Below are 22,719 nucleotides of genomic sequence, written 5' to 3' on the forward strand. Positions count from 1 at the left end.
TGTTCTGTCTGGTTACTGTGTACTGGTGTGAAATAAAACACTTAAATAAATAAATAAATAAATAAATAACAAAAAGACAGTAGGTGCTAATGAAAACAGTGCTGTGCTTGTGCTGACTGGGCTGAAATGTTGGTGATTTCAATGTAGAGGTGAATTCAAAATCAAATTTTCTTCAAAATATCCTTTGCAATATCAAAAAAAAAAAGAAAAGAAAAAAAGACATGTTTGTTAAAGGCACAATAAACATACAGCAACCAATGTACACAAAGTATGGCCAGGGCTTCCTTTCATAGTTCATCTACCACCAAATTACCAAACCAGACCTCTCTTGTAACTGTACACTCCAGTACAACAGTGTTGACCAAATGGAGATACACTGCATGCTTGGAGAGGGAAGGAAGGAGAGGGTTAAATTAATGTTCTGTTTAACTGATTCATGTGCAATTTTTTCAATATAAGTTGGCTCAAAATATTATTTTTTTCATATTTTCATTACATCGCCATAGGCTATTCAGTGTTTAAGGGTAACTATTAGCAGGATACCTATTAAAACAGAAAGACACGGTAGGTGTATGGTTAATATGTACACTTTATTACTAACATTTGCTTATTTATCACACATTTCATCCATACTAAGCAGGCCGACTGGCTGGTGAAGCTCTTCCCACTTCTTCTGTAGCTCTTCCCTTTCCCTCTGCAGCTCTTCCCTCTGTGCATTTAATTCTTTGGCTTCTTCCTGCTGTGCTTTCCTCAGTGACTCAATTTCCTCCCTCTCTGCAGCTGCCTCTCTGGCATTTACTGCTCGCAGCTTCTCAAGCAGTTCCCTCTGATGCTCCAGAGCCCGGGCCTCCTCCTTCTGTGTCCTCCTCAGAGCCTCAATCAGCTCCCGTTCTCTCTTCAACACACGCTTCTGTCGTAGAAACGGTCTTATAACTTTCGTTTCACCTGTTCAGAAAAGAGGAAGCAGATGTTTAGTCTAATTACAACCTCAGGTGCAGGAGAACCACAACATGAAAAACAAATCTTGTTTTGAAACAATACTAATCCACTTAGCTGACTCAACCTACACGCTCTTTATCAGGAACACCACACTAATTTTGGGTGGGGCATCCCTTTGCTCTCAAAACAGCCTCAATTCCCCAGTGTCTGAGTGAACCGGAGGCCACTGTTTGTGAAAATCCCAGAAGATCAGCAGTTTCAGAAATACTAATCAAACATACTCATCTGGCACCAATAAATCACTGAAATCACATTTTTCCCTCATTCGGATGATGTTTGACAAACATTAATTGAAGCTCCTGGCCTGTATCTGAATGACTGTCTACACTGCACTGCTTCCTCGTGGTTGGCTGTGTGGATAACTGCATTAATAAGCAGGTGCACAGGTGTTCCTTGGGTAATTATGGTGGCTCCGAATCCAAATTGCTTTCTTAAAATTAATGAGAAAATCAAGCAGTACTTGATAGTTGAGTATGGAAATAATTAATGGGGTGATGTTTTTATTTCCAGTTGAATTACTTACAGGGAGAAACCTTTATACACTGCTAGGTTACTGTTACAGTTTTAGTTCCTATTTCAAACCAAATGGAGCTTGGTAGCTCCATCAACTTTAATGTGTTGGTAGTGCAGTGTTTCAAAAACTGTTGAGTATTGAGATCTGGCATTAACTGTGGGGACAGATATGTATATATTCCTCTTCTTTGATCAGATGGCTCCAGGTTTTAATGAAAATGTTGTTCGGCTAACAAAATAGATATTTAGATATGTAACTATACATTTTTAATTTGTTCTCTGTTAAATAAAAATGTGTTTTTTTTGCAGAAAACATATATTAGTACAGGTGAGAAAAGCTTACCTGAGATCGGTCTCTGCTCATCTGACCCAGCAACCTCTGCTGTGGTCACTGTGTCACCGTTTGCAGTTAAACCCTGTGATGATCTGGTTGGACGGGGTTTTAGCCCAACAGGCACCAGCTTAGCAAACACCTCCGGGTGTCTTTTTGACATGTGCCGACGTAAGTTGCAGGTGCTGCCGCCTTCAAAACACTGTAACTTCCTCATGCAAATGCGGCAACGAGCAGCATTCAAACTGTCCAGACGCTCAAAGTGCCTCCAAATCAAGCTCCGCTGGCTCCGGCCTTGTTTTACAGAGTGGTCGTCACTCTGTTCTGCCGGATCTTCTTGTGCAGATTCTAGGATGCCATTAATAGCAGAGCTAATGTCAGATTCATCCACGGTGGTATGGATGTCAGGGTCTTCGACGTCCTCCAGTAACATGTCCACTTAAAACACAGGGAAATGGTGTTATAATTAGGCCTGCAACTATTGATTAAATTAACTAATTAAGCACTTGTTAGATTTCTTCACAGTCCAAAACCCAACTTACAATCAAAGCCTCAGATTTGACAAAAAACCTTGACCAAAACCATTAATCTACAACAAAAATGGTTTGTGTGCTGCTATACCACAACACACAGGGGAGTCAATATAATGATCACATCCAGGTATGCAACTAATGATCATATTCAACACCAAGATATCTAACAATTTCAATCAATCATTCAGCTATGTTTCAATTAATAGTTCAGTCCGTCAACTGTCTGAACATAATGAGGTGTTTCCTAATTTCCTGGTGACTTCTAATAGCTTTCTGTGTCTAAAGGACCAAAGTAATTTACTTTATATGACATAAAACTAAGAAAATCTATTATCAAAAGAGTTGGGGGAATTCCCAGTGGACTGATAAAGTGATTCAACTTTTAAAGATACATATTGACTGTCATATGTAACTTCAATGCGTTTGTAGTGCAGTGTTTCAAAAACTGTTGAGTATTGAGATCTGGCATCAACTGTGTGGACAGATATATAATCCTCTTCTTTGATCAGATGGCTCCAGGTTTTAATGAAAATGTTTCTATTTAGATATCAACTTATACATTTTTTATTTGTTCTCTGTTTAATAAAAATCTGGGTTTTGCAGAAAACATATTCGTACAGGTGAGAAAAGCTTACCTGAGATCGGTCTCTGCTCATCTGACCCAGCAACCTCTGCTGTGGTCACTGTGTCACCGTTTGCAGTTAAACCCTGTGATGCTCTGGTTGGACGGCGTTTTAGCCCGCCAGGCACCAGCTCAGCAAACACCTCTGGGTGTCTACTTGACATGTGCCGGTGCAAGTTGCTGGTGCTGCCATCACTACACTGTAACTTCCTCATGCAAATGCGGCAACAAGCAGAATTGGAACCGACCAAACGCTCAAAGTGCCTCCAAATCAAGCTCCGCTTGCCCCGGCCTTGTCTTACAGAGTGGTCGTCGCTCGTCTTTTCATGTCTTTGTTGTTCTGCCAGATCTTCTTGTGCAGATTCTAGGATGCCATTAATAGCAGATTTATCCACGGTGGTACGGATGCCAGAGTTTTCGTCCTCCAGTAACACCTCCACTAAAACACAGGAAAATGGTGTTATAATTAGGCCTGCACCTATTGATTCTATATTGATTAAAACAACTAATTAAGCACTTGTTAGATTTCTTTACAGTCCAAAACCCAACTTACAATCAAAGGCAGCAACGCCTCAAATTTGACAGAGAAAACCTTGACCAAAATAATAAATCTATAACAAAAATGCTTTGTGTGCTGCTGTACTACCACACACAGGGAAGCCATTATAATAATCACAACCAGGTATGCAACTAGTGATCATGTTCAACACCAAGATATCTAACAATTTCAATCAATCATTCAGCCATGTCTCCATTAATAGTTCAGTCTGTCCACTGTCTGAATATAATGAGGAATGTCAGTTTCCTACCTTTCTAACACATTTCTGTGTCTAAGGCTCAAAGTTATTCACTTCATAATGACATAAAAACTAAGAAAATCTGAAAATGTCTGATTATCATAAGAGTTGTGAGAAGTCCCAGTGGACTATAAACCTCTCTGAGTTTTTTAATCTCACCTGGCTGCACATCTTGCTTACTGTTTTATAATTATTTTTTGCTTGCTTGATTATAATATTGTTCAAATTAACAAGAAACAAGAAATAAAGACTGATAAAGTCATTCAACACTTATCTTGACTGTCAACAAATCCTCACATTTGAGAACCTGGAAACAACATGTTTTGACTATTTTTGCTTGAAAATGTCCTTTCTACAGTCCCTAGTTTTCTGTCAATCGACAACTCAATTATCCGATCAGTATTTGCAGCTGCAGCTACTATTGATCATCGGTAGTCTATGAGCCGTACCGAAGCAGTACTGCTCGCTGTCCATCTCCGCGCCTCGGTTAACGTTACCGTTCCCGTTCCCGCCGGGCACAGCAGCTCGAGGAGCCCGTCCTTTACTACTTTTCTTGGCGATTTCTTTGGGGTGTTTGGACCGCAGGTGTCTCAGCATGGCCGTGGTGCTGCCCTCGACGTATCTGGACAGGTAGCCCCGGCAGAGCACACACTGGACCGAGTCGTCGTCCACGGTCCGGTAGAAGCTCCAGGCCATGCTCCTCCTCCGGCGGCTCATGTCTCCGTGTGTGTCGGTCGGTCGGTCGGTCGGTCGGTCGGTGGTCCTTCCTGGTCCCAGTCGCTCTGGTTTTGAGGCAGTGTAGTTTCCCCACTTTCTACGCGATCACATTTAGATAAATTGTGTCAGTAGTTTCAGTGGTGTTTGTTGTTGTTGTTGCGGCGGTGCTAATTAGCGGTTAGCCTAGCTACCGTTGCTGCGGTTGCTACGTCACATCCGGTCTGACATTCGCTCGTTTTATTTGTTTACTTTACTCGATGTAGAAATGTAAAATATAACAAATATTTAGAATAAAGACATGGAAAATAAAGAAATAAAATAAAACAAAAATAAAAAATAAGAGAAAAAAAACACCATTTACATTTTTTATGGTCTTATTCATACAGGATTTACTAAGAGATTCTCAGATAAAGCAGAAAAACGTTTTTCTCTACAGCAAGTGCAGGGGTGTCAAACTCATTTTAGTTCAGGGGCCACAAACAGCGCTATTTGATCTCAAGTGGGCAGGACCAGTACGAGTTTTAACCAGAACAAAGAGATCAGATCACATCACCCCAGTTCTTAAGACCTTACACTGGCTCCCAGTCGGCTACAGAATAGATTTTAAAGTTCTGCTACTGGTTTACAAATCACTGAATGGTTTAGGTCCAGAATACATGAATGACATGTTAGTAGAGTACAAACCCAGTAGAGCTCTGAGATCTACTGACTCAGGTCAGATAGTGGAGCTCAGAGTTCAGACTTAGAATTAGATTTAAAAAATTAGATTTTTTTTTTTACAGTCTATGGTTCAGACCAGACATGGTGAAGCAGCATTTAGCTGTGATGCTGCACACAAGTGGAACAAAATACCAGCAGAACTGAAATCAGCCCCAACTGTAAGCACTTTTAAATCCAAAAACACATTTATCTTTTCACATGCTTATAGCTGAGAACTTTATCTATTTTCTTTTCTTTTACTTTAGTGTTTTGTTTGTTTTTATTCTGTCTTATGCTTCTTTTTTTAATGTTTTGTCTTTATGTAAAGCACATTGAGTTGCCTTGGTATGAAATGCGCTATATAAATAAAGATGCCTTGCCTTGCCTTGCCTAATAATAACCTATAAATGAAACTATTTTTTCTCTTTGTAGTACATTTTAAAGATGTTTACAGTTAATGAACTATCCGTTTACAATACACATTATGAACAACCTGAATTTTCTTGATAAAAATATGTGCAATTTCAACAATATTATGCCTCTTCTGTCTTTTGTGTAATTTTCACACTCGGTAGATTCATCCTAAGGGCCTGGTTGGACCCTCTGCCGGGCCAGTTTTGGCACGAAGGCCGCCCGCTTGACACCCCTGGCTTAGAGCAAAACCTGCAGTTTGAGACGCATGTAGACTGTTCATTCAGCAGCTCCCATGTGAACAAAGCACAGTGCTTCCATGGAGATACAGTGACTCTATGGGGATGATGGAGGAGACAAGAGGGAACACAGTGCATGGAGTTTAAAGTCTGACTATAGCTAAAGAATTGATGCTTTAAACTTTCACTGCAAAACAAGTTGACCTTTGGGTACAATGAAGTAACCTTAACCTGATTAGCATGCTGCTTGGTCAGTGTAGAAGCACCGACACACCTGGCTTACAAAGAAATAGTTAATTTCCAGAATATCTTATTATATTAAATATGAAAAAACGGTGTGAACACTAAGAACCTCACATCTTAAAAAAACAATCGCAAACATCTGTTTTCTATCATTTCAGCACAATGACTAAAACCTCACAAGCAGCACAGGATAATATTTTTTGACAGATTTAATAAACCAAGGTCTGACCACAGACACCAAATGAAGACAACTGTATTTATTAAATGAAATATCTGTCAGGCAGATGAACAGTACAGTTTCCCGACTGAAATGCAACACATTGTGCTCAACAAGCCACGTTATCAATTAAAACAACACTAAATCTAAACAAGATAAATATTACAGCTTTGAACAGAAATTCACAGGCTGAAAATACAAACACTGAACAGAATGAACGAGGGGAAACTTTCTCCACACCAAGACATAAATAAATACAAAAGGTCTTCCTTATACACACACGTTAAATTCATTTTTGCAGTGAGCTGGCTGGTACAAGCGTTACACTGCATCTTAAATAGGTGGCATTTTTTATCAGTTATCAGTGCAAAAGCAACAACAAAACAAAACAAAACAAAACAAAAGCAACCGTTAACAAGACGGTAGAAACTCGGTTGGAATGTATTTTAATAGTGGTGTGGTATGGAGCGTCCTGCAGGCAAAATGTGTTAAAGACACTTAATGTAAACTTGATTCAGGGTTTTTTTTTTTGTAAAGCACTGTTGGGATAGCGTGAGGTAAGCGTGTAATGTGTGTATGCGTCCTTTTATGTGCAGATCTCGCGTGGGTCTAAGAAGAGAACAGACCAATCAAATCACACCAGTGAGCCGCATCTGTCTTCAGTATTATTAACTGAGATGCAGTGAGAGACTTACAACAACATCCACAGACTGGTCCAACACTTCCTGCCTCTGAACGTGTTAAGAGAGGCCGACGTTTCTACTCTCGTGCACGTCAAATCCAGTGGTTCAACTCAATGTTCAAAAACATCAACAAGGTTTCAGGATGACTGGTGTTCAGGGGGTGGGGTGGCAGACCCATCCTCTAGATTTAAACATCTGTAATAATAACTTTAAATGCATAGACTGCATGGAAAACAAATCTTGTAAAAACATATAAAATTACTTCAATGGTTAACACATGTAAACAAACTCTTCACGCACGTTTTAAACTCAGGCTTTGTTTCTAAAAACTTAAACAGTTTAATGATAAAAAAGGTCACTTTTTAGAACGAGCCCATTTCTCATAATGTAAAAAAAAGATTCAATGTGTTACTCCACTTATAATCCGTCCTCTGTGTAAGCTCCACAGGAGACGGCTGAGAGTTGGTAGTTTCTTCCTACACGGTCAGTTTAATGGTTAAAATCGACGGCCATTGGCTTTGACAGTGGACAACAGGTTTAGATGGTTTTTGATGCCATGAAAACGTGTCACTGCTGATGTCCACTGTGACACAAAACCCATCCAGCTGTTTATAGCTGCTCTGTCTGTGAAGCAGGAAACTAGTCTACAACTGTTTAAAGCCACTTTTACAGCTTATAGGGTCTGAGTGATACTCAAATTTTCAATTTAAAATCAAGTACCACTTTTAAAAAAAAAGGAAAAAAAAGGATATTTTAAGGGGGCGACGCTACGAAACAGACGTTTATCATTCAATTCTCTATATAGCTTATTTTACTCAATCCCTGGTATCTTATGTATGCCATGACAGATCATAACACGGAAACCTACCAGTCCCTCTTAATTTTTTTAAGCCTAAATTTAAGCTTCTTATTACACACTTAAAAAAAAAATCTACACAGCTCCATTATTCTTATTCTGAATCTTACAGAGTTTGCTCTCCACTGGAAAATTATTTGAATCCTGCCAGCTGCCATACTGCAGCCGGTCGACGTATTTTGTTAGTCAAATCACCCTCATACTTGATATTCACATTCACGTCTGAGGTAAACACTTTCATTCAGAATAAGGTGCTATTGGCGCTGGGAACACGCTGACACCAGAACATTTGTAATTATATAAAAACGCTATATACAATGGAGATTCAAATGTTATCTCATCTGTTATGTAAAACTACACAAAGATTTTAAAGGGATAGTTCAACATTTTGGCAAATTGGCCCATTGCCATAATCCCTATAGTTTTAGGAATAGGTTCGTTACTTTAAATTGTAGTTGCAAGCTATTTTTAGAACGGCGGAGCAGAGCCGCGAGCTGCTCAGAGCTACGCTACGGAGGCTCATGGGATTTCTTGGTTTCCCTCATCAAACTCACCAACTACACAATCCAACAACTCCAAACGTTACGAGACGGAGTTGTTTTAGAGGTAAATGCAGAGACTGCTTGCTGAAAAACGGTCCCCGACCGGAACACACATCAGCGGTTTTGCATGAATTTCCCTCTAAAACAACTCTGTCTCGTAATGCTCCGTTATTATCTCATAGCGTGGTGAATGTGCAGGTCACAACTTGTCCACCAGAGCGTTTTGGAGTTGTTGGATTGTGTATTTGATGAGTTTGATGAGGGAAACCAAGAACCGTACCGTAGCTCTGAGCGGGTCGCGGCTCTGCTCCGCCGTTCTAAAAATAGTTTGCACCGACAATTAAAGGTAACGAACCTACTCCTAAAACTATAGGGATTATGGCAATGGGCCAATTTGCCAAAATGTTGAACTATCCCTTTAACCTCACGCGGTATCTGGAATAAGAGTTTGGACCCCAATGTTCTGCTATTGATTATTTACTAACTTCCACAGTAAAAGAAATGCTATGGTCAGACATTCACTTGTGTTTTTTCAGACAGTTCTGCCCGTGGCGAATATTTGACATTATGTGGGTGTTTTGCTGACAGGTGATCCAAATCAGCTTTGTTTAGCAGAAACTCAGACTTCAAGTGTCAGTGACAACACAGACTGTACCTTTTCTTTTTTTTTTTTTTTTGGTATGGTATTTTGGCACACTTGAAGTAAATGCAGAGCTTTTATAATACGTTCTTATGAGAATCAGAATAATGGAGCTGCGAATGACAATTTAGTGAACAAACAAACAAACGAACAAAAAGCGACTGTGGGGGTGCAAACATCAACAACAGTTATAAATCCTCCGCTCAACCAACATATTCTGTTCAAAATGTGAAAGTAGTCATCGTGTGTAATGTAAACGGCCAAAGCGACTGAAGTAAAGGAGCGACATTCGGAGCCCAGTCTTGTCAGACACGTAGTAGTTGCACCGGGCGAATAATAATAATAAATACATCTTAGTTCTTGTTTCTCTGCAGAGCCTCACACAAGTTGTGGTTTGGATCCGGCTCCTGACTCATGATCTCGACGCACTCCCATTCTCCGCTGCAGCTGGACCGTTTCACCGCCTCGACCACCGTCTGCACATAGAGGCCGTCCTCGAACGTCGGCGCCATGGCGACCGGCCCTCGCGCCCACGACCGGCGTTCCTCGTGAGCCTGGAAAGACTGTCTCAGCGCCTTCACCATGGCGCTCAGCCCCCGCAGGTGGGGCAGCGGCATCATCTCCTTCACCTCCGGCCCCGCCCACCCGCCGTCGCCGAGCAGCAGCTCCTCGCCTTTGCTCCCGTTGCGTTGCCCGTAAAGTTCCGTCCCCCTGGCGACCAACCTCCCGGCGGACCCGACCACCATCACCTCGTGCACGAACGACCCCGGCATGTTGAAGTTCAGGGTCACGGTGCAGCACACGCCGCCGGAGCAGCTCGCCGCGGCGGTCCCGCCCATCAACATTTGGAAGAAGCAGAAGTCGTCGCTGGTGACGCGGCGGATGCCTCGGATCAAACCGTTCTGCTGCACGAAGGTCCGCAGGAGGCCGTGCACGCGACCGGCCCTGGCGCCGGTCAGGTAGCTCAACAGGTCGATGATGGCGGAGCCCACCGTGTGCAACCCGCCGCCCCCCATCAGCTCCTCGCAGGTCCAGCCGTACGACTGGTCCAGGAGGCTCGGGCCGTAGACTCGCACGTCGCACACCTGGATGTCGCCGACGTATCCCTCCGCCAGCTTCTGCCGCATCGCGACGAAAGCCGGCAGGAAGCGCAGGGTGTTGCCCATAATGCTCAGCAGCTGGGGGTAGTATCTGGCCGCGGTCACCATCTTGAATGAGTCCACGGCGGTCGCAGCTTTCTCACAGACCACGTTCTTCCCGATACCTGCAGAGAGAGAGAGAGAGGGAGGGTTGTTATTGTTACTCAGATTCAAATAAGAAGGAAGTCAATGATCTGTGAAGTAAAAACAACACTAACATTTTCACCTTCCACAGAAAAACCCTTCAGTTGTTAAGCAGTTCCTTTTCCTCTTTTAGTTATTTATTCTCAATAAAATACATTTTATAAGTAGAGTTTTGAAACAATGTCCAGCTCGAACTTGCAGTCTCCAAAACAACTGCCTCTTTACAAACAATGACAAAAAATCTCACGTCTGCATTTGTTTTTATTTGACCCATCCCATAACCTTGATTTAGAATATGACCTCCTAACCCCGGGCAGACGATAAACAGTCCCTCACTGTAAACTAAATTAATTCTTTCCGACCTCCATCAAATTCCTAAACAATGCTGCTTAAGGTCGAAGTTTGAGCATTAATTTTTATAGTGCTTTTATTATGGTGATGTATTATTTATGTATAGCGTATGTATGTGTTATGTTCTGGTATATGTGCAATACTGTTATGTCTAATTGTGAATGATGGTATGACTGATGATGTATGTTTGCTGTCAAGACAGATTTCCCTGAGCAGGACAATAAAGTACATTGTATTTGCTGTAACGTTACGATGGCAGCTAAATGAATACTGTTACAGTTTATGATATATGCATATGTTATATAAATATGGTTTGTGGGTGTGGCGTGGACTTCCCAGTGCTTAGACGCACTGTAGAGCCGATGGCCTTAGATGGCGTTACAATCCACTTCCTGGGGTTTGGTATGAATAAACAAAAAGTCAATATTCTCCTGTAAGCAGAGATGACAACAGAGGGTCGACGTGGCTTTTTTTTATATAGAGATCAGATCAGCAGCGTTCAGTACCCACTGGATTTAGTGGTGTGGGTAATTCCTTTGGTGGGGACACACTCAGGAAGTTGCAACTAAAACAGGAAGCTGAAGTCAACACTCAGGAATTCCATCAGATACAGTAAGTTAACTTTATAGATCTACTGCTCTCCGATAGCACAGAGAAGTGATGTTTGCTTCAGTGTTTGTTGAACAGACGTTAGATGTTGTGAATTTCAGATTTTGGTGTCTAAGCTTTTTGTCTTTTTTTCCCCCTCAGTCGTCGACGATATTCCCAGTGGTCAAGGCTACAATCACCCTGAAACACACCCCAAAGATAGGATAAAAATAAATCCCAATTTTTTTCTGTAAGATACAAAATATATTGAGAACATGCATCTTTTTTTGGTGAGTGCTGTCATCATAGTCCAAAAAAAATTCAGATCCTTTCCAGGCCTGAACTGACACGCCCAGCCGGTCAGGTCACAATAGCAGTTTGTGTGACTCAGACGCTCACACAGTTTAAATGGAAAGTGGAAAATAAGACCTGGACCAGGTGGTCAGAGAGGAAGCCAAATTGATTAGTCGATCATGTTCAAATTCTGAATTCTCGATTGTAAATGAAACGAAATCAGTTGGATTTATATCCTGAACATCCACCAATATATGTCTGTAGACACAGCACTGATGTTAAAGAAGTCTGGTCGCTTTTGCTGTTTTGCTAACCCTCCTCTCGGCCATGTGCATTTATTTACAACAAAGCCTGCGAGAAAACAATCCATAGAGCGGTAGATAATGTTATATATCATATACTATGGTACGTATGTTTGTGCAGTTTAGTCTGTCATAAATAAGAGATTACGGGATATGGGGCACGTTTGTGTCGCGGTGCCACAGAGACGAGAGCTGGGACACTGCGGTGGTGGTGGCACTGATCTTGCAAAGTTGGTTTTCAGCAAAGAGACGCAATATGTGACACGCACATGGAAGACAGAGAGCCTCCGTTCTCCCTCATAACAAGTACGGTCATTTATTAAACTATCACAATTACTCTAAAGCGGTTTAATTAAAAGGTAAAAATTAAACATAGTTAAGCTGCAAATCCTGCATAGTTCCTCTTTAAGTTGCATACAGTATTCATTTTAGTAAACGACGTGTGTATGTGTGTTTAAGAGCTCTTACCCAGTGCTTTGACAGCGATCTGCCTCGTCATTGAAGGTGGAATATGAATGCAGACGAGGTCGACATCTTGGTGCAGCAGGACATCGTCAGATCGGCTGGTGTGAAACGGGATGCCAAGTTCCTTCGCCAGGCAGCGCGCTTCCTCTTCGCTTCGCCCCCAGAGCGCATGGACCTCGAAGCCTTCAGCCTTCAGCAGCGGGACCAGCACCCGGGCTGTGCTCCCCGTGCCAAACACGCCGACTCCTGGCAGCATGGCAGTGCTGCTCGCTGTGACCTTACGTGTGAACCATGGCCAGTGCCACTGACATCCCAAGAGCCTCTGATACACCTGTATGTCAAGACACTTCACTGTCGTCTGGGAATCAGAGGGAGTTCACCTGCAGAAATAAATGAACACACCATTTACTAACAAAATCACAAATTTTCATTTCAATAATGCAAAAACATTCTGAGTGAGTGTGTTTCTGTATTTACGTCCCATAATTATTTTGTCATCATATATCACAACTTTACGATCATCAAACCACAGACAGTAACTCATGAACTCATGAAACAAGATCTATATTATCAATTTACAATGCAGGTCTCGGTCTGTACTAACAGGTTTAGACCAGTTTTTCCAATCAGCTGCCTCTGACAGCCACTTACATTGTGCCATGCTACATATTTAACATACCATTCCTCAGATGATCCACACCCACTGAAAGTAAACGCCATCCACACCTCTGTGACACGTTTAATTTATATCTGAGTGTATGACCTGTTTCCATGCTAAACAATAATTCTGTGACATTTATGTACAAAGAGTTGCAGACAGATCAATTCATTAATTTCAGTTTGAAAGACCGTGACGCTCAGCTGAGGCTCTCCTGACTTGTCCTTTAGGTTTGATGGTTTCCTGATCTGACGTGTATTGTAACTACTGTGTGGATATCAGTCACTCAGATAATGTTTTTGTTGTTTGTGTGTTAACCTGATCAAATACAGGTCAATGTATCGATCATAAATGTACAACATTTCCATCTATAGCTTCAAATGTGTGTAAGTGCTAGTACACTGAGTATCTTTGAACTGAGCTTAGGATATCTAGGTCTGTGAGCAATTAATAATGGTATTTTCCCCATATTTTCCAGCATTTCATACAATAAATCAGCTTAATTGATAATGAAATGGTTCTAGGGTTAGGGTCATTGGTTTCAATCCAGCACAGCTTTCACTGAGTGTGTCTGGACCTGTCTGGACCTGATTGTGCACCTCACTTGTCTCTCTCCCTGTGACCTGGAAAACAACTGACTGATAACAAGCGTGTGGTTTGTGTGTGTAGTGTATACTCAGTGTACACCTGCAGTACCTATATATTTCTAGCGCTCAAACAAACATACAGTTTCCTCCCTTTATATATCTATATATACAGATATATCTCTCTCTTAAACACACACACACAGACTGTAAAGTGTAACCCTGGCGTCCTGTGCTGCTGCTGTGGACTGGTCCGATAACAAAGCCACAGTTCAGTGTAGCGTGGCTTCACCAAACTGTCGCCGACGGTTCAACAGTAGTTGGATCTTAACGATAAGTATTACGATGCGACAAACCCCCTCATAAACTGACCACTACTTCATCTAATGTAAACATATAACATTATTGTTTATGTGCTGCTCCGCTCAGCTGCTCCAGTCCACACACACACACTGAGGTTATTGATAACGTGAGCTAGCGAGTGTAGCTAGCCGGGGCCAGACAGGAGCAAAGCCAGCCACAACATAACGACAAACATACGACTCTTTTACAGAGTTAATATCTAAAGTTAACGTATCCGGTGTTTGTTTTAAAAGCGACAAAAAGACAATACGTGGCGAAAAGGAGAGTTATGTACCTACTGTGTTGGGCAGGACATCAGCAGCGGCAGCAGCGGCGGCGGTTGGTGTTGAGCCGGGCGCTGCCCAGTTGCTAATGGTAATGCTGCGTTCGCGACAACTCGGAAGTTTCCCATCTCCGACCTGGAAAAGTGCAACGAAACGCCACCTCGAATCAGTTGTCTGGCGTCACACAACAATCTGCACCCGTAGAGATCCAAACCATCACTAAAAAAAAAAGGGGGAAAAAAAAGATCCACACTATCACTGGTAAAAACATCAACATGCCAAAATACATTTAAACGTTATGCAAATATTTACTGACGGTTACAGATTACCTTTTTTCAACGAGGAAATTCAGAGTTCCGAGCTGCCCTGAACGCAGCATAACTTCAGCAGCAACGGTCGGCGAAACTGTGGGCGGAGCCAGAGACAGCACGAGGCCGGAGATGGGTCACCAACACTTAGTGACGCACACGGCGGACGTAAATTCCCAGTTTTACTTGATTCATGAATTAATTCATTATTTTATCCAAAGAGAAGGAGAAAATGACTGCAAAGAAACAAAAAAATCCACGTAAAGACAAAAAAGTGGCAGATAGATGTAAAATTACCCCCCAAAAGACACAAAATAAAGACATAAAATAACCACAAAAGGATGCAAACAACTAGAGATGCAATAGGACCACACAGTGAAGATGATAACAGCACGATTCTGCAAATTAACTTGAAAATACATTAAACACAACCTGGGCAAATTGTTACAGACCATCAAAAAATGTAAAGTCACAGATAGGCTAATTACAATCTGTATAATATTTTAACTCATTGAGTGCCAACCACGTAATTTCTCGTTTTTCGTTCCCATGCGTTGAGTGCCAAAAACGAAATTTTTCGTTTTTTGCTTTTTTTTTAAATTATGAAAATAGACACTTTAATACACATTATATGTAAATTTGGGGACTCTACGACGAGGAGAACTGAAATAGATGACGATCAAAGTCACATGACAGCTCATGATCTGGAAGTTTTTATCATAACTCAGCTTCTGCAAACGGAGGTCTGCATGTGGATGCAGCAGCTGCTCCGCTGCTGCTCCGCTCTCACCCGCGAGGCTGCAGCAGCTGGGAGCTGAACCAGGAAGCTCTCAGCCGACAGTCCCGCCCGGTCTTCATCTGGAGCAACACCGTGTCCTCCCCAAAGTCCTCCCGCGGTAAAATCTGATGGTCTCTGGACCAAAGCAGACCGGCACCACCGACCCGTACCACAGACGGACCGCGACCACCGGCGGGACCGGTGTTCGCGAGCCGCTGTGGCCGGCAGAGCCTCACGTTCCGCGGCGAGAGGCTGTGACACGGCACGGTGCGTCTGTGTTATTGCTGTTTAGTGGCGCCCCCCCCGCCCCCGATGGTGGTTTTGTGAATAGAACAACAATTGTTGTGTATATTTATCTTATACGAGCCCTTTGATTCAGAAATGCGAGTGTGAGAAGAGCGACAGGCACAAACAGCGCACCTTTCATAAAAGACGCTCTATCTCCTTTTCTAGAAAAAAAGGAGGGATTTTGGTGAAACCCAGCCATGTTTAGCTTGACTTTTCTCAGGAACGGAGGCACGTAGAAACAAACGGTTTGTGGCCATTTGAAGGATAAAGTTAAACCTTTCAAATGAGCTACAGTATGTGTTGGTGGCAATAATATAGAATACACTATGGCTCTAAAATAAAAAGTCAAATATGGTCTAATTTGCCGGTACACTTGACTAAAACTTTGGAAAGGAGCGCGGCACTCAATGAGTTAATAGTAATCCTATTCTATCCATCCTAAAAAGACAATTTTCCACTTTGGTGGACATTAAAGATTTATTCTATTCTTTTCTAAGATGTAAGGTAGGGTGTTTCAGTGAGCATTAAGTGTTTCTGTTGTATGAATCTGTAGATAACATCCACAATATAGGGTCTGACAGATGGAGTTGTGCTTGGGTCATAAGGAAGCTGACAGAAATGCAGAGCTCAGAAACACACAGCCATCCAGCTCCATGAATGAAGACCAACATCAAAAACAGGTCAACCCCCTTCTGGGAGACAGGGAGCTGTTTCTTCCCTGTTGTTGCCGCCACAATCTCAAGCACTTAAGAGTCTGTAAGGCCATCAGGTGGCTGGTAAAGGTTACTACCACATGGCTGTTTCAGATGGCAAGACTGGTAAAGCTGTGGCAAACAGATTAAAAAATTCAAATTAACCACCTGTTCTGTTTAATATGGACAGGCAAGCTTTAATACATGTTTTTTTGTTTTGTTTTTTTAATCATATTCAAGACTGCACTTGTCTGGATATAGGGGAAATACACATACGTACTATATCATATTGGCAAATAGTATAAATATTGGGACTATGTCAAAAAAGTGGTGTGTGTTATTCTTAAAACAATTAACTATTTATGATTGCATTTGACCTTCATGGGTGCATACTGAACAACTCTTTTGTGAGGATGAGGATATCTCACAACATCGTCCCAACACACCCCTGGCCCAGCCACACAGGAGGTGTTTTTACTTAGTTGTTAATTAAACCTTCTCTCAGGACTTATTATTTCAGAGGGCTCGGTTACATCAGGTAATTCCCAGGACGGCTCCACCTAACTTCAGCTTGACTGGATTTTTAATAACGCGGTGTAACTGAAAACACCTGTGCAGGGCCTTTGACACACCAGATCTATTATGCAGCATGGAAAATAATATCAGCATTAATGTAAACAGATGTTGATACTGATTTCCGTGAAGTGGAAAGTAGCCAAGCACTAAGTTTACTCACATACAAATTCAAGGTCCTCATGCTTCGCCTGGATATTTCACACTCCTTTAAACTTCTACTCCGCTTAAGAGGAAAATATTTAATCTGCATTTATTTACCAGGTGGTAAACCAAGACAGAAACCAAACAAATCAATGGTCAGAGAAAATAATCAAATATGAATCCATAATTAAAACTGATATAAGTCTGAGTCTCCAACTGTAATATGAAACATATTAAATATTGGCAAGGCAATTTTATTTGTGTAGCCCATTTTTACAAACAGTTTATCTCAAATGGCTTTACAACATTACAACATCTTCTGCACTTAGACCCTCACATCAACTGAGGAAACACTCCCAAGAAAACCCTTGACAGCAGAAAGGTTGCTAGGTTTCACAAAAAGAAATAAGTTGGATGAAGGGGGTTAGGTCTTTTTCTCTTTTGTTTTTGAAAAGGCACCATTGGGAGTTTCTTTTTTTGTATGATGTTTTGTTGTGTCTGGCATGACACAGAAACTGAGAAACCTTTAATGTAGGCTAATTTATTGTACAGATACATAGGCTACAGAAAGTTGGATATATGCATACTGCATCTTTAGCATAACAGTAACACAATATCTTGTACGAGTTGGAGGTGTTTTGTTGAAGCAGCTTCAGTCACAAACTGATACCACAAGTCTGAAAAGAGCAGGAAGTCTTTCCTGCCAGCAGCCATCAGACTCTTCAATACTGAAAAATAATAATTATTAAAGAGTTGCACACCAGCACTTATAGGCCTATTACATTACATTGCACAATTGTTCATTCTGCACTAACTGAATTATTTATGTCTCCTTATAATTTTATACAGATTTATTGACTGTATCCTTATTATTATTATTGCTATAGCCTAAGTTATTGTTTTCTCCTAATTATCATATCTGTATTTTTTTTTATTCTATTCTATTGGAGCTGCTGTTACACAATCATTTCCTGCAAAGGTTTAATAAAGTGCTTTTCTATTCTATTCTATTCTAGCAATCTTACAATTGATACCTTACGGATTTAGGATCTAAATCCCTGCTGCACTAACGTTTATTTTTATTTTTTGGTTTATTTAACAGGGACAATGCAACACTAATCAACAGTATTTAACAGAAACTGCAAGTTTCATCCGTTGTCCCTTGCCAGATGTTAAGGGCAACCTAAAAATAAAACAACAACAACAATGGCCTAATGCAAGACTTAGGCTACATAATGAATTTACCTGATAAAAGCTCGTAATAACAAATAAGACATAAATGTATTAAACATAGTGTGACGTTGGTAGCTAGTTTGCCTAAGTGAATCATCATCATGACACTTTCTCCATCACGGACTAATGTCGACTAAGGTAAACACATGGATGTATTATAAACATCAGTGAACCTGCCTCGCGGTGCTCGGCTGTTGTTCCGCACTGTGACGGCAGGGGGCGCTCGAGCGGTGAAAACGGACCAGGACAGGAAGCGCAAAGGATTATGGTACTTTTAGTTCTCAGCGGACGTCGGTTGGCCCGATAACACTGCGAAGAAACAAAACTAAACATTAACCACCGAAAACAAAAGCCCAGGTTTGATTCCAGCAGCAGTAAGACGCTCCTCTCGCTCCGACGGCGGACCGGTTCGCGGCGGTTCGCGGCGTCGCGACGCGGAGCATCGGCTCGGTTCTCGGTAGAAAATAAACAGGAAGTCGTTGTCGTTGTGGGACGTGTAGTTCCGCCTGCAGGCCGCGGAGCTGGATAACAACGCACAGATATACAAGAAACAACAATAAATTAAGCCGAGCTTCACCCCCAGACTGCGGCTGCTGCCCCCCGTCGCTGCGGCACCATGCCCGGGTTCACCTGCTGCGTCCCCGGCTGCTACAACAACTCGCACCGGGATCGAGACCTGCGCTTCTACACGTTTCCGAAGGACTCGTCGCTGCGGGAGTTGTGGCTGAGGAACATCTCCCGGGCCGGGGTCAGCGGCTGCTTCAGCACCTTCCAGCCCACCACGGGGCACCGGGTCTGCAGCGTGCACTTCGCCGGCGGCAGGAAAACCTACAGCGTCCGAGTCCCGTCGCTGTTCCCGCTGCGGGGGGTAAACGAGCGCCGCAGCCGGAGGGGCCGCGGCAGGAAGGTGTCCGCCGCCGCCGGGGTCCCCGCACCGGGCGCCGCCGCCACCTCGGGCATCGTCCTGACCAGCGTGCTGGGCAGCACGGCGGCGGAGGGCGCCGAGGGCACCGCGGGCGGCGAAGCGAGCGACGACACCATCACGGTGGTGCAGATCGGGCAGAACGGGGAGTACCTGGGCACGGCGCGGCTGCCGGCGCAGTCCGAGGGGACCTGCTACACGGCGGCGGCGGCGGCGGCGGCTGCAGCTGCACCGGCCGGCGGCGGCGCGGAGGACGACCTGACCGCGGAGGAGTCGTCGGCCGAAGCCGGGTCCGCCGCCGCCCTGCAGCCGGTGCCGGTGCAGTTCGTGAGCGTGACCAGCAGCCCGCTGGACCACTCGTACTCGCTGACCACCGGCACCACGTCGGCCGAGCTGCTGCGGAAGCTGAACGAGCAGCGGGACATCATCGCGCTGATGGAGGTGAAGATGAAGGAGATGAAGGCGACCATCCGCCAGCTGCGCGTCGCCGAGGCCAAGCTGCAGGAGGAGGTGCGGGAGCGGGACCGGCTGCTGTACGGGAACTCGGTGGCTTTCAGCGTCCGCAAGAAAATCTGATGATGCAGATGCTTTTTGCAACATCACTGGAGAGAGATGACCCGTTACTGAGACTCAGACACACAGAGAGACGACACCGAGACAGCAGCCTCAGCCCTATTTTGTATAAAAACAAAACAAAACAAACTACGAGCGATGACAATTTATTTTCAACAAGTAGAGCTGATTTTTCGTAGGCTTTGATGTAAGTTGGCTGCCTAGTTTATGTAGCTGATAGTAATAACCTCATTGCTAATCACATACAAACATGCACAGTCCACTCCTGACCTGCAGCCGGGCAAAGAGGTCAGAGACACCAAGCATTTCATTTTCCTCCAACCAGGACTGAAAGTTAGGCGGGCTTTGCATATTTATACTGCGGACTGATACTAAAAGCTGCCTAGTTGCATTTAAAGTTTTCCTCCTTCAGATTTCTCTGACGTTTGAAGTTTTTATTTCCATATTTTTTGAACTGAAAAACTAGGAGGTTGGTGGAAAAAAAAAAAACCCCTCTCACAATAAGCTGCAGAGGGTAACGTCAAGTACACCAAGCTCAAGTATCCATAGGATTTTTTTGTGTGTGTGTAACCAAAACACTATTTCTGGCACGCGTATGGTGTTAGTCAGTGACAAAAAAAGAAACTCTATACCATGACTTCATCTGAGTTGCCTTGTTGCTAAAAACATTTGTGTGACAGAAAAAAAGGACTTTGGAGGATTCCTTAAAACTTGAAAAGGGCACTGAAAAATGAAATGACATCTTATTAAAATATGTTTCTTGAAGACATAAGTTTTTTTTTACTGTTTTATTTTTCCTTCTTCTGAGAGGTAACATAGGAAACCCCACTTTCTCATGATACTTTATGCAACCTGAGTGTGTCTGTGAGACATATGTGCCTGTTTATGGTTGTATCATTTTTCTCTCACACAGAGGTTTTGTGGCTGCATCTCTATCTCTCTGCCCTGTTCATAAGTGTTTTTTTTTTATGCACAGGATGTTACACAGCACAGATCTTTGAACTTGATCTGACAGCTCCGCTCTGCTCCCATTTTCAAGAAAATCTCATTTTGAAATTGATTCATGCTGAGTAATATCTCAAGTCAACAAAACGTGTCTCGTGTGGTGTCGCAGTAACACAACAGAAACGGTGCGTTAGAAGATCCTAGTGTGTGTTGTATTGTTTTGTTTTTTTTGCCTTAGAGTTGAGGTAGATTTGGCTCGTACTCATTGGGATTCATTCAGTGAAGGGTTTGGTTTGGACATGTAGAGAAAGATGAGATTAAAAATGACATTTTTAGCAGTATTGTCAGTCAGGCCTATTGTCAAAGTGTATAGAAGCACTTGTGCAGAGTTGTAGGAAAGTAATTCAATCTATATATCACATTAAATCTTCAGTCACGGGACAAAACATGAGTTCAAACATCAAATCTTAGTATTGAGGCGCTGTTTCACTTCTTCAGTGAAGTTTGACAGAAACCGGTGCCTGGAGTGTCACATTAGGAAGTCGGAAAGGTGCAACAAGTTAGTTGTGTGTTTGGATTTTGGTGAGAAAGAACAAAAATGTCACAAAACTTATTGCAATTAAGGTTTAGTATTAAAAAGCAGACCTTTACAAGATGTAATGAAAAACAGCTAGTAGATGGTTTTTAAAGCAGCGAACTGTTAAAACTGAGAAACCAGCAAGTGATTATAGGTGTTTTAAATCCATGAATCACTTACCACAGTTATTAAAAAACTCATTTTATGAAACTTCTGCTGCTGATCTTTCAACTCATTTCTGTGAACTTGTTTCAGCTCTTTTCCTTCAACGTGTGTCAGACTCGTCTCACAGTAGAAACAACAGGTGGAGTGAGATGCATGTGCTCGTGTTGCAGCATGACGTTCACCCTCTAGATGGCAGTGAGATAAAAGCTTGAGAAGCCGAGCTCCAGCTCCGTCTGTATACAGACTGATCTACTTCATCTGATCGTGGCATCTTTGATCGCACCTTCAATTTTTCTGTCAACAATGTGAATCTAAACCTGTAACTGCGTTTCTCAACTCAGACTTCAAATGTGTCCTTTTAAACACTAATCATGATAATGTGCTGCATGAAACGGAGAAAGAGGGAGAAGCGGATGAATGGAAGGATAGAGAGCGAGGATCCAGATCCTAATCTCATCTGGATTTATTTTTTTTTTACTCCCAACAGTGTTGCATAATGCCTTAATCCAGGACTGTCAATCAAACTTACACAACTCTATCTTCCTTTTTCTATGGCTGCTGCCGTTCACCACGGCCGTCTTTACGTAGAGCAGCTTCTCATGTCAGATTACATGCGTCTCATACTTAATAACGTGATGTGAATGAAGTGAAACTATGTCAGCAACTCCTGATCTTGAGGCAGTGTGAAGGCGGCAAAACATGGGACAATGGCTGCCATGAAGTTAAATCTCATTAAAGTTTATCATTGATTTCATTTTGATAATAAAATATTCTTGGAAACGACATGTTTGCTTTAACAAGAACCACAGAAAAACATTTGACTATATAGAATATAAGACAGACTTCATGTGCCTTTTATAATGAACCCTTTCCAAAGACGATACTTATATATGTTGACACTAAAATTATCATATTGCTTTAATTATTCTATGATCAAATATTTGCTTATTTCAACCGAATTCCTCCCCAGTTGCACCATCTGTATTTCGCTGACGCAGAGTTCATGACAGGCAACATTGAACATTTTTTGTTAAATTAATAAGAAAAGTGAAAACATATTTATGTTTTTCAAAGTAAGATATTATGGAAAACTGTATTGTTGGGCATTAGTACAACTACACAAACAATAACGACATGACAAATTGATGATAATAATAAACAATAGAGCTGCAGAGAACATAAATAATGTTTTTTTTTTGTTTGTCTTTTCCCACATGTCCTGGTGGGACTGCAAACACTAGAGCGCTGCATTGCGTCTCATTTTGTTTTGGCCATTACAATTTGTTTCTAGTGAAAGTTTCCTCCTTATTTTCCATGAGATCATTGAC

The 22,719-nt window shown here is 42.4% G+C and overlaps 3 protein-coding genes across 4 annotated transcripts; 1 reads left to right on the plus strand and 2 right to left on the minus strand.

The window, feature by feature from the left end:
* Positions 1–571: 571 nt before the first annotated feature.
* LOC146989670 (uncharacterized) lies at positions 572–4,585 on the minus strand. Its single transcript, XM_085762314.1, has 4 exons — positions 4,245–4,585; positions 3,012–3,437; positions 1,856–2,281; positions 572–945 (listed from the first exon to the last, which is right to left on the minus strand). Exons 1-4 carry the CDS (start codon positions 4,510–4,512, stop codon positions 608–610), a joined length of 1,458 nt encoding a protein of 485 aa, XP_085618440.1. The 5' UTR covers positions 4,513–4,585; the 3' UTR covers positions 572–607.
* A 4,598-nt stretch (positions 4,586–9,183) lies between these two features.
* Positions 9,184–14,294, minus strand: gfod2 (glucose-fructose oxidoreductase domain containing 2). Of its 2 annotated transcripts, none has more exons than XM_085762335.1 (3): positions 14,209–14,294; positions 12,329–12,705; positions 9,184–10,306 (listed from the first exon to the last, which is right to left on the minus strand). In XM_085762335.1, the coding sequence occupies exons 2-3, from the start codon at positions 12,579–12,581 to the stop codon at positions 9,396–9,398; spliced, it is 1,164 nt and encodes a 387-aa protein (XP_085618461.1). In that variant the 5' UTR covers positions 12,582–12,705; positions 14,209–14,294; the 3' UTR covers positions 9,184–9,395. The 2 variants fall into 2 exon arrangements, with proteins under 2 accessions (XP_085618461.1, XP_085618451.1); XM_085762325.1 differs by having other exon boundaries at positions 14,205–14,278.
* A 4,177-nt stretch (positions 14,295–18,471) lies between these two features.
* thap11 (THAP domain containing 11) lies at positions 18,472–22,522 on the plus strand. The gene has a single exon (XM_085762347.1). The coding sequence runs from the start codon at positions 18,826–18,828 to the stop codon at positions 19,705–19,707; it is 882 nt and encodes a 293-aa protein (XP_085618473.1). The 5' UTR covers positions 18,472–18,825; the 3' UTR covers positions 19,708–22,522.
* The last annotated feature ends 197 nt before the right edge of the window (positions 22,523–22,719 follow it).

Source organism: Trachurus japonicus, chromosome 3, assembly GCF_045865225.1.
Source record: "Trachurus japonicus isolate A0001 chromosome 3, Traja_1.0".
Lineage (NCBI taxonomy): Eukaryota > Metazoa > Chordata > Actinopteri > Carangiformes > Carangidae > Trachurus > Trachurus japonicus.

Bases quoted from the DNA above. Each gene is read 5' to 3' on its own strand.
- thap11 (XM_085762347.1), top strand. From the start codon at position 18,826: ATGCCCGGGTTCACCTGCTGCGTCCCCGGCTGCTACAACAACTCGCAC.
- gfod2 (XM_085762335.1), bottom strand. From the start codon at position 12,581: ATGCTGCCAGGAGTCGGCGTGTTTGGCACGGGGAGCACAGCCCGGGTG. The intron at 10,307-12,328 runs GTAAGAGCTCTT...CTCTCTCTGCAG, and splicing joins GATCGCTGTCAAAGCACTGG to GTATCGGGAAGAACGTGGTC.
- LOC146989670 (XM_085762314.1), bottom strand. From the start codon at position 4,512: ATGAGCCGCCGGAGGAGGAGCATGGCCTGGAGCTTCTACCGGACCGTG. The intron at 3,438-4,244 runs GTACGGCTCATA...CCTGTGTTTTAG, and splicing joins CAGCGAGCAGTACTGCTTCG to TGGAGGTGTTACTGGAGGAC. The intron at 946-1,855 runs GTAAGCTTTTCT...TTTTCTGAACAG, and splicing joins TGAGCAGAGACCGATCTCAG to GTGAAACGAAAGTTATAAGA.